Here is a 12,285-nt window from a genome sequence, read left to right on the forward strand (position 1 = left end):
TTATGCTTTAAATGTATAAATACTGACTACTCTTTGTATTCGGGGCTCACTTGCCACAGTCCACAACAGGTGGCTGTGCTCGTGAGTCCATCTGCAGATGCTTTAGTTATTAATGTATGCCTTTTTATTAAATTCACTGAAAGACAAGTTGTTACGTTGGTTTGTGTCTTGTTTTAACAGAAACTGCCACCACAGATTCATCATCTGGGAACCATGAATGCATGTAGAAAATGTTAGCCAATCCATGTAGAAAATGTCAAGATATTTCACTGGACAAGTGAAGACTTTGACCTCGAGGTGTGGACAAGAGGAAAAGTCACTGGACCACAGGATTCATCCTCTAGGGACCATTCATGAGTACAATTTCATAGCAATCCATCCAGAGATATTTCATTCTGGACCAAAGTGATGGAGCAACCAATATTACCATCCAAAAGAATCATTTTAAAAATACTATAATCGCATAAACAATCTACACATAGTGGCTTTAAAGTCCTTTGCTTCTTCAACCACTGATAATAAATGTGTGTGCTGAGTTCCCCCAACATGCAAATGAAATATGTTTGGTGCTATCAGTCAATCTAAAAGCACTCCTGCTGAGACTATTCCATAGAGAGGAGAGCAAAGCATTATGGTTAATATGCAGATGTCCTCCCCTTCAGCCAGTTACCAAGGGCAACCACTGACCAGTGTTTTTAATTACAGCCTACAGTCCTGACCTGCCAATATTGAACATAGACTTACCAGCGAAGCCATTGAAGAAATGGAAACCTCCCACTGAGACGACACACGCTGACACACATGCTGCATCGATACACCAACCCAGCAACATCTGTTTGTATCTAAGACGTCTGTTTTCTGTTGCCTTGTGAGCACGTGTGAGCACAATATATCGCTAGTTAATAAGATGCTAATTGTGCCTCCACCACCCTCCTTCTCAGCCCATTAAACCTGACCAGTAAAACAGTGGTGAAGTGATGAGCGGCCTGTATGCAAATTACTGTTATTACACGCACAATGACTGTAGTTCATTAGGGCACAATGTGCAGTGTGTCTGTGCTGAGTCCACCCACACAGCCCATTTGTCTCATGGCTTCAACATGCTATGAGACAAATGGGTGTTTTGTAATAGGAACTTTTTCCATCACTGCAATTTCAGGTGATTACATAGACTGACTCGGCTATAGTTGGCTGTCCTGAATAATGGCCTGGTGAATATCATCCTCAATTGTTGTACTGTAAGTTAAAGATGTGTACGCCACAGAGCCAGTCCCTTACCTGTTTGTGCTGAGCCCTCTGCTTGGTCTCAGGACTGTCACCTTTGGAGGAAGAGGACTGCTGTCGTAACCGTGCGCCGCTGCCAGGCCAGTCGGGTGATGATGTCATCATGTTGCCAGAGGAGGGCCGGGGGTAGGGTCCGCTGTTGAGCAGATTCGGGGGTGTGCGGCCCCGGGTGATGCTCTGAGGCGGAGGCTGGTCTATCCTCCGCTGTGGGCCAGCACTGTTCTGTCTGGGGACGGTGGGCTGGTGCTGCGTTTCTGTGAGGGACAGCTGCCGGCGGTTGAAGTCCCCCGAACGCCTGGTGTACTCGTCCCCGCTGCTCCCCCCTCCTCCGCCTCCTCCTCCACCGTGGTTCAAGAAAGCGTGCTTCCCTCCTGCTGGTCCGTCCTCGTTGTTGCTATGGGAACTGACAGAGCTGTGGCACTCTGAGCCCGAGTCGGTCATTCCACGAGGGGACACGGGCAGGCAGGCCGCCATCTGGTAGACTGGGTTCTGGAAGGACAGGGGTGCTAGTAGCTGGGCGGGTCGGCCTGGGGTGCTTTCTGGGGGGCCTGGCCTCCTCAGAGTGGGACCTCCAGGGATGTTGCCCTGTGGGACTCTGGCTGACCAGCCTCCCCCAGGGGTTGGGCCTTCACCCAGGGCATCTGAAGAGCTCGGACCTGGGCCGCTTTCCAGACTGCGGGGGTCCTGGAGGTCCACCATGGACAGACTCTTGCTGCCGTTGGCCATGCCCAGGTCAGGTTCATTGGTCTCAGAGTAGCTTGAACTGCGTGCTGGGGAAGGCTGGATCCCTGAGCTCCTTGTCACAAAGAATAAATCCTTATTTTCTGGGGTGGGGGAGGGTAACCTGGTGAAGTCGACTAATCTGAAAGAGACAGACCGAAAAATAAAGTCAATCTGACGTGCATTTTAAAAACCTCAGCCAATTAAGATCAGTCACAGTTGATAAGGGCTGCAGAGACACAAAAAAGGTTCAATATCATTCTGTAGTTTTCATTGGATGTAAACGTAAATGCACATGGAATTCTTTACTTCTTGCTATTTATTGAACATGTATTTAACCAAGAAAACCTCACTGAGATTAACAATCTGTGTCCTAGACAACATAGGCAGCAATAACAATGTGTATCAACATATGACACAACATCATAATGCGTCATAAGATCAGAATTTGACAAATAAATAAAAGGACCAATAAAATGAATATTAGAGTTTCATGCTAGAAAGAAACTTAAAGTGGAACCTAAGTCTTAGGTTTCACTTTACGTAGCTTCACTTACGTAACTGTTGAATAACAGGAGCCACTGCTAAATGCTAAACTACGTCAAGCTGGAACAGAGTAATTTGGCATTTAGCTAAAATGCTAAGCTATTGTAACAGTAGCCAAAGTGGAATAGAGACTTAACAAATAACGTATATCGCCAAGAAGTGATAGTCAATTGTTCATTCCATTGCAACATCAGCGCCCTGCAGCAAAGCTACGCTTCCGCCATTTTGGACTGAAAGAGACGACCAGACGCCAATAAAACGTCCGCCTAAAAAGCGCAGTACAAAAGTAAAACAAAATTATTTCTATTCTATTGCCATATTCTACTGAAATGGTCTGAGTAGAACAATAAAATATTATAAATATAATACGCTTTTTCGGTCAAAAATGGCAGCAGCAGCTGTTGTCTCTTTGCTTCTATAAACACAAAAGTCTGTCACTGACTGACTGACTGAGTTATGAAGTTACAGGATTGGTCAGCCGACTGTTGGAGTTTCCTCATTGGCCGTTGCTCTTTCAAAATGAAAAGGTGGAGAACAGTTCTGTGTTTATGTTTTCTGGGGAGCGTGTCAGTGGTTCAATGTATCATTACATCGTGCTGTTGTTGTGCATGTGCTATTGTTTATGTTTGTTTAAGTTACGTTATGTTGTGCTTCGTATTGTGTTACCGTACATTCACACCAAGCACGGAGCAAATTTCCGCCTCTCTTTCCTCCAGAAATAACCACTGTTGCTGCTTTGTACATGTTGGTGAAGTCCCAGATATGTCAGAAAAACAAACGCTGTTGTGTCTGGGTTCATAATGTCACCCGGCTGCGAGCTGTATTTACATACTGTATCTGTGTCTAGCAAGCCACACGTCACTACTGCAGTATGAACCCAAAATAAACAAACTGTGCTGTGATTTAATATCAATAAACGGATCAAAATGATGCCGAAATAATGACATAATGATGTTGATTTGTAAAAAGACCGAATTCATGCTTTGTCAGGTCTGTCCGCAACACGACAAGCAACCAACTTTTAAAATGCTTGTTTTCTGAACGGAGTTCGGATCGATCAGTGCCAGGCTTTGCTAACATTGTAACTGCTCCATTAACACTCAACATAACGTCATCTAGGCATAAATACGGCAGCGACGTTGTTGTAAACGGATCAAAAGTGTGCCGAAATAACTACATAATGATGCTGATTAGTAAAAATAAACAAATCCATGCTTTGTCGAGTCTGTCTTCAAGACGACATGAAAACAACTTTTAAAATGCTTGTTTTCTGAATGGAGTTCGGATCGATCTGTGCTAACATTGTAACTGCTCCATCAACACTCCATCTAGGAATAAATACGGCAGCAACAACGTCAGTGATGACATAAACTTTTGCGACGTATGTATATATTGCTACACACCCCTTACATGATGAATGCTTTTGATACACATGCTTAAATAAAAAACTGAAATACTGTTAACCTTGCATACTGTATGTCATGCTAAAACCTTTTCACCTTGTATAAAATGTATAATATACTGACTAGTAAATGTTACCATTTACTATTACTGAATGTCATTTGCTTCATTATAAGTTGTCTTTCAATCAAACATTAAGATATTAGTGGAAAAAAACTGTTCACAAAACATTATAGACATGACCACTGACTATTTGTGTAACAATTTAGCCACAAATTCACATACTGACTATATACGGTCCAGACATATACTGGGTTTTGACCGAGTCTTGTTGAAGATACATGTGGCCTCTGCACTGATTTGCTTTGTCCCTCGTCCTCTCACCTTCCCTTCCTTCCCTTCAGCCGGCAGATGGAAACTTTATTGCCAGAAGACGATTACCTTGACAGACGTGATTTATCTTCCAATAATCTCTATCATTCACATCATGCTCATCTCCTCCCTCTTTCTGTGTCCTTCTCCCTCTGTTCCATTACCCTTCCCTCCTAACTTCTTTCTCCTCTTCATTCTGCTCAATTTCTTCCCTCTCTCAATCTTGACACTGTCTCCTTTTATTTCTCCTGCTTTTCATGTCGCTGCTTGGTGGATGAGAAGCAATTAGGTGAGAATCGTGAGCTCATTGGGATGCTGTTTAAGTCTCACAGCTTGCTGATGAGGACCACCACAGACACACATGTGAGTCAATACATGAGCAAACAGTTCCCGTGATAACGTAAAGAGAGTAAGCTCTGACATCAGGTCATATAGGGACATCACTTAATGAGTTCTATTGATCCTGAGCCTCTGATGAGCATAATGACACCAGCTGTCTGAGTCTCTTCCTGTTCTGTACAGTATGATCTCATCTGCCTGCCTGTGCTCTGGTGTTATGTTTACTGGTGTTTGTGTCTGGCTATTACTCATATATCTCTGCTCCTGTGGGTCCCTGTGCCTTCATGTTAATCTTTCCAAGTGTCACCTTGCTATTGTTCTGCCAGAGAGTAAGAGGACAGCAGATAAGCAAGATAAGGTGCTGTCAGAGTGTGTATTCATCCACAGGAGAGTAAACGAGGTTTCATCTGGCTGATGTAAACAAGCAGGGGTGACACTCTCACGGTGTCATGGCCTCAGCTGACAGACATGAACACTCAGCACAAGCAGAGGCAAAAGCACCCTGCGTGTTTTCAAGAGGCCCTGGGATTTATTGGTAACTGACCTTCTACAACCTGGTGAGCTGTTCCAAAGGTTGTACGTTAATACCATTTGGAGAATGGCCACCTATGTTTTATTTGTTGTCATGGTGACAACAGGACACGTGTCAGTGGGGAATGTAGAGTGTGTGGTCGCAGCTCGCCGGGAAGAGAACGGACGGCTGGCCAGCTAAGTAGCTTGTCCCTCTCTGAAGCAGCAGAGAGAGGCGGAGAGAGGCAGAGGGACCGGATAGACCCGGCGCTGCCGCTGGCCACCAGCCTGCTGTTCGGCTCATTTTCCGTAATCAGTGCAGCAGCTAAGCATGGCGGAGGAGCCGGCCCAAGAGCTAACCAGCAAGCTGTCCGCTAGCCAGCTAGCTACAGACGTAGGCAAAGTTGTTGGTAACGTTCCGTTAAAGAGAGAAAAACCCACAATGGTCACTGAAATAACTTGAAACTGACAAAAGTAATAATAAATAAAAATTCACTGAAAATGAACTAATGAAAATCAGATATTGTTTTTGAATTATGGTTCAGCAGAATCATTTAAAAAAACAAACTAATGAAACTGGCCTAGACAAAAATGATGGTAACATTAACTTAATATTTTGTTGCACAACCTTTTGAGGCAATCACTGCAATCAAGTGATTTCTGTAACTCTCAATGAGACTTCTGCACCTGTCGACAGGTATGTTGGCCCACTCCTCGTGAGCAAACTGCTCCAGCTGTCTCAGGTTTGAAGGGTGCCTTCTCCAGACTGCATATTTCAGCTCCTTCCACAGATGTTCAATAGGATTTAGATCCGGGCTCATAGAAGGCCACTTCAGAATAGTCCAATGTTTTGTTCTTAGCCATTCTTGGGTGTTTTTAGCTGTGTTTTGGGTCATTATCCTGTTTGAGGACCCATGACCTGCAACTGAGACCAAGCTTTCTGACACTGGGCAGCACATTTCGCTCCAGAATGCCTTGATAGTCTTGAGATTTCATTGCACCCTGCACAGATTCAAGACACCCTGTGCCAGATGCAACAAAGCAGCCCCATAACATAACCGAGCCTCCTCCATGTTTCACATTAGGTACAGTGTTCTTTTCTTTGGATGCTTCATCTCTTCGTCTGTGAACATAGAGCTGATGTGACTTGCCAAAAAGCTCCAGTTTTGTCTCATCTGTCCAAAGGACATTCTCCCAGAAGCTTTGTGGCTTGTCAATATGCATTTTGGAAAATTCCAGTCTCGCTTTTTTATGATTTGGTGTCCTCCTCGGTTGTCTTCCATTAAGTCCACTTTGGCTCAAACAGTGACGGATGGTGCGATCTGACACTGATGTACCTTGACCTTGGAGTTCACCTCTAATCTCTTTGGAAGTTGTTCTGGGCTCTTTGGTTACCATTCGTATTATCCGTCTCTTCAATATGTCATCAATTTTCCTCTTGCGGCCACGTCCAGGGAGGTTGGCTACAGTCCCATGGACCTTAAACTTCTGAATAATATGTGCAGCTGTAGTCACAGGAACGTCAAGCTGCTTGGAGATGGTCTTATAGCCTTTACCTTTAACATGAAGGTCTATAATGTTCTTTCTGATCTCCTGAGACAACTCTCTCCTTAGCTTTCTGTGGTCCATGTTCAGTGTGGTACACACCATGACACCAAACAGCACAGTGACTACTTTTCACCCTTTAAATAGGCAGACTGACTGATTACAAGTTTGAAGACACCTGTGATGCTAATTACAGGACACACCTTAGTTTAATATGTCCCTATGGTCAAATTATTTTCAATCTTTTCTAGGGCTACCATCATTTTTGTCTAGGCCAGTTTCATCAGTTTGTTTTTTAAAATGATTCTGTTGAACCACAATTCAAAAACAATATCTGATTTTCATTAGTTCATTTTCAGTAAATTTTTATTTATTATTACTTTTGTCAGTTTCAAGTTATTTCAGTGACCATTGTGGGTTTTTCTCTCTTTAACGGAACGTTACCAACAACTTTGCCTACGTCTGTATCTTGCTAATTCCACCATGCTTCAATGCCACACTGCTAACAGGACACGAGCCAAACAAAGTTGTCCCTCATCTGGCGATAGCAGTGTGCTTTCCTACGCTGTGACAGGAGTGTGAGTTTTTACTCTTTTACTGTGGCTGTGCTTCGTAACGTTACTACTCCACTCGTTTAGTCGTTACTGCAGAACCTCACCTCAGTGAGTCCGCGACTTGCCGCAAGTCCATTTAGTTCATACTGAATTTAGCTCGCTACAACGGTCGCTATGGCAATGGTACACATACAAATTGCCGCCGCTCTGACCATCCTGCTACATTGATTTGAATGGGAATGTCTGTTCTACTCTTATTCTAATTCTATGGGAGTCATTTATATTTATTGCACTTAAAAGACTTAAATGACATTTAAATGACTAATCATCCTATAGTTAGGGTTTGCACAACTATAGCTAGGTATCCATGCCGGCAGCTGCACACCAATATACTACAGCTGTCAGTTGCCTTGAAAACAAACTTTCCTCTATTGATAAATATAAAATAATAACTTCAATCTTTGACAGAATATGAATCGTTAGTTTTTATGTGGTCCCACTCTATATATCTAATTATCTTCCGAATCTATATTCATGATTCAAAAATAACATACAGAACAGCGTCATCTGCATGAGTGAATAAACTTGTGTGTTTTAGATCTTAAATGTTTCTTACCCTGAAAGGTCATTGTCTATGACCATCTTCTGCAGGCCGGTGGAGATGCTGCAGGCGGCCTCAGCGGGAGGCGAGCCCATTGGCTCTGAGGACTGTCCGGGTGTCATCTGGACACAGGACGGGTTAGACAGAGCCGTGTTCACCTCCCGCAGGATCCTGGGCAGAGGACCCAGCTTGGAGGCTGCACTCTGTGAAGAAAGAGACACAATTATGTTTTAAGCCACATTAAATATTACTCTGGACCACTTCAGCTCGGGGCATTAATTGGATTTCATTTCCGTCTGTGCTGAGTTTGATATTTGCATATTTTTTAGACCTAGTTATTTTCCCTATGCCATGCAATCAACTCTCTTATTCAGACAACATGCTAAATAATGAATTAGGCCGGCCAGTCTGATGGACTCAACCAGACTCACTGTGATTCCTGAATTATTGAAAGACGAGGTTTCAGAGCGCTGGATGCTCTACCAAAAAAAAAAAAAAAACATGCATCTGCCCTTTATCTAATTATTACCAGCTTCCCATCTGCTAGCAGAGCTAATGTAAACGTCCTTGTAAATCCATTAATATGCCTCTCCCAGCCTCTGAGGCTCCACTCTGTTCTCTGTTTATGTAATGCAATAATGAATTATTGATTGATGTACCATAAACATCCTAATGTAGTCTAAGCATGATTCAAATCCTCAAGCTTGTGATAATGAACTGAAGACCTTTGGACCTTCTGTAAAGTTGAATCATATCCTTTATGAAATCCACAGAATATCTATATATCTCTATTTAATCTTGATAGAAACTAATTCCAATATAATCGCCCTGCAGAGCCGGAGAGCCCCAGATCCCACAGACCCACAGTCATACGCATGCACCAGAACCAGAACCCCAGTTAGACGTACGGACGGCGTTCTCTTTAGAGTTATTTTTTATCTTATCTTACCTTGTAAATAATTACAATGTTGCAAAATTATAAAATAAAGCATGTAAAAAACAGACAAGGGACATCAGACACATGCATCACTAAACTCTTATCAAGCCTGCCAACATTATTAAAATGATAGTCTACATTTCTAGACTTTTATTAAATAAAAGTTATATTGCATATTGCATATTGTATCAATGAAGTACATATAGTAAACGTAATGTTAAATATAATGTTACTCAGTGCTGCATTTCAGAATAACGTTGACACATTCATTTTTCACCTGATACCATTCGCTGTACCGCCATTTTCATCTGTTCCCGGACAAACTGGCGCATTCGCATGTCTATACCTGCTGGTCTGCGGGGCCGGACTCTACGGCTCAACGGCTCTACAGGTTGATGAAACTCACTAATTCATTACAATTTCCAGTATCATTTGAATAGTTTTCTACAGAATGTATCCTGCAAAGCATTTTGGTGGCTTTGCTGTGCGCTGAAATTCTATTCTATTCTATTCTATTATAGTATGTTGTCTTCAGTACCTGGTCCATCTGGGACACCACCTCAGAGAGGAGGGAGTGCAGGGTGGAGAGTTCCCTGCCGAGGTCGATGTACCCCTCGAAGCCCGCCGTGTTGGAGATCGTCTCTGGGTTCGAGATTTCGAGCAGGAAGCGCTGCATATTGGTCCACTCGTGCTCCAGGAACTGGTTCATGAAGGACATGTACTCCTCCTTGTTGCCAAATCTGATGGCAAACAGGGACAGGAAAGGGAAACGGGGACAAGGATGTTGTTTTAGAAAATACCACAATTCTCTGCTAAAAAGCTCAGTATGGGTAAGAAACACACAACTAAAACACACACACACTCACTTGGTGAAGTTTGCCAGGTTTTGGGTGACTTTAGCAATGAGCGTGAGCGTACGTGCTGTGCGGTCATCTGGATACTCCTGCATCAAATTGAAAAGTGAGGGGGACATGATGGCTGGACAGAGAAACCGCAGGAACAAGGACGCGCTGATCAAACGCTCACTGATGTCCGGTCGACCCCGGTTGCTGCATTCCTGTCGCCATGACGCAAAGACCTCTTTCAGTTCTCGTGGAAAGACGCTGTAGAGAAAAACAGACAGGAAGTCGCTTTTTAATAGCGGACCAAAAATGATCTTTAACTCATACCACATGGATGGAATTGATAGTGTGTGAAATACAGCAAGTAGACATTAAAATGTTCTTTAACTTTAAGTATACAAAGGTGGGTCATATTATATATGACATATTCCTGTTCTCCTTTATATATCCTCAATTCCCAGATTCTTCACTTTCACTCCTACTCCCAAACGTAAGAATAAAATTAATTTATCAAATTTTGTAGGACTTAAAAATGCTCTTAAATTTAAAAGCGCTCCAGAGGTCTCTTGTGTTGGTTCGGAGGAACATATCCTAGAGGAGGTGAGTGCACATGGACCTTATGAGACGTGTTTTGAGAGTGATTGTGAAATGATGAATAACAACACGTCTGCTGAAGCTATCCGCGTAGTTTTAGCATATTATTTGCATCTGATTTGAACATTTGATAAGATGTTACACCGCCTTTGTTTTTGCATTTGTCAGGGGTGCAAACAACAAGGAGAAAGCTGTTACTGATTTGATTGCAATCACTCGCCATACATCTTGTGCTACTAAATTCTCATTCGCAACTCCAGTTTAGTTTTTTTCTGTTTCCATTTCAGCTAAATGTATCCCTACTTACATTAACACTGGAGATATTAAAGATTTTACACAAATAAAATCTCTGATTGGAGTGTACATGTGATCCGTTGAGAGCTGCTCTGAAAGGTTACATCCACACTTGGTTGTAAGTAGGAGTACCGGTAAGTTGCTTGATAAATGCGTTTCATTCTTGACTTTTAGTGAAGTTTTACTCTGAGGTTGGCTCTGTAGAGCCTTCTTGATTTTTCGAGTTGCTTTAAATCTCAGAAATATCCAACAACAGATGTCTTTTAAAACGGACACCGGCTGCTAACTGGCATGCAACATAAGTGGAAGTTTCCAGGAGACAATACATGAAATAAGACATTTTGATGTTAGAATTCTTTCTTCTCATTTGTATTGTATCACAGGTAATAAAGCAGAATGGATATTAGTTATGGTGAAGTCTGGTACAGTATGTGCCATTAGACACTCCTATGCTGTGTCCGAAATCGCATAGTATGCACTACATGCTCAATATATGTTCTATCATTCAACATACTTTTGTGTGAATAAACAGTATAGTGTGTATTTTTTCGGACGCACTGAGCTGTGATTTACATCGTCATTTCCTGAGAGCCTCCTCGCCGGTTGGACAAAGTGTAACCATGGTAACCTGTGCCAACCTCATGTGACAAAAACAGCGGTTTGTGAGAATCAAAGTCTGAATTCATTCAAAAATATATTACGCCTATCAAAGTGTAAAGTCTCCGGTATTGTGGCTGCATCTGCTACCGCGTCCGGTGGCTGCTTGACACCAACTGCTACCATCATTAATTAACTACGTCTGTACGGGGGACTACCAATGCTAACGAGGGATTACCAACACTTAGTGACAAAGTGGCAGCCTGGAGAATAACACTTCTCGGTCACTGCCAAAGACATCAAGAACTCCCAGCAAGCATGCTGATGCTGCGGGAACCAACGCACGGGCATCGATCACAGGGACGTCTCACACCAACACACATGGACGTACTGAGGAGAGATTCTGGACAGTGCTGGCGAGCTAGCCAGATGTATGGTGGACTGAGACAGCTGGAAGCTCCGCTTGAAAGCCCGTCTGGGGACGACCCAATGACATCAATTCCGATAGTTGTATTATCACTCTTTCCATCCACCACTATTGGTTTTGTGTTATCAGTCCTACTTGTATTAGCTATTACAGCTGCTAGGCTATTATTGTGGCTGCTTCTCTCTCTCTCTCTCTCTCTCTCTCTCTCTCTCTCTCTCTCTCTCTCTCTCTCTCTCTCTCTCTATCTATCTCCCCAGCAGGTCTTGGCAGATGACCGCCCGCCCTGCTCCCGGTTCTGCTCCAGGTTTCTTCCCAGTAATCGGGGAGTTTTTCCTGGCCACAGCGCGCTTGGTGGATCCTGTTGGGTCTCTAAACTATGGTGTACGGTCATAGACCTGCTCTATAGATAAAGCGTCTTGAGATAACTTCTGTTGTGATTTGACGCTATACAACAATAAATTGAATTGAATTGAATTGAATTACAGTTAAATTGAAGCTTTATTGCCGTTACAGAGCTGTTCGTCAACGTTGGTTATTAACATTGTTATCATTACCCCATTGCATTGTGGTATATTTATGCCACCGTAGTGTCCAGTGTTGCATAATGTAATTTCACCAGAAATAGTATGCGATTCACATAGTATTGGTTTCATACTAAGGTTCAGACATACTAACATATCTCATATATCTCACATACTGTTGAGTGTGTTCGTATGGAGTTT

At 42.9% G+C, this 12,285-nt stretch overlaps 1 protein-coding gene across 14 annotated transcripts in view; it reads right to left on the reverse strand.

The window, feature by feature from the left end:
• Nucleotides 1-12,285, reverse strand: part of LOC119478810 (disabled homolog 2-interacting protein-like) — a 212,994-nt gene that overhangs the window by 16,485 nt on the left and 184,224 nt on the right. For all 14 annotated transcript variants that reach the window (XM_037753792.1, XM_037753791.1, XM_037753793.1 and 11 more), the window contains 4 exons: nucleotides 9,676-9,912; nucleotides 9,348-9,549; nucleotides 7,888-8,075; nucleotides 1,279-2,146 (listed from right to left, as the gene is read on the reverse strand). In XM_037753792.1, the coding sequence (XP_037609720.1) occupies nucleotides 1,279-2,146; nucleotides 7,888-8,075; nucleotides 9,348-9,549; nucleotides 9,676-9,912 (1,495 nt within the window). The remainder of the gene's footprint in view (nucleotides 1-1,278; nucleotides 2,147-7,887; nucleotides 8,076-9,347; nucleotides 9,550-9,675; nucleotides 9,913-12,285) is intronic.

This window comes from Sebastes umbrosus, chromosome 19 (assembly GCF_015220745.1).
Source record: "Sebastes umbrosus isolate fSebUmb1 chromosome 19, fSebUmb1.pri, whole genome shotgun sequence".
In the NCBI taxonomy this organism is placed as follows: Eukaryota; Metazoa; Chordata; class Actinopteri; order Perciformes; family Sebastidae; genus Sebastes; species Sebastes umbrosus.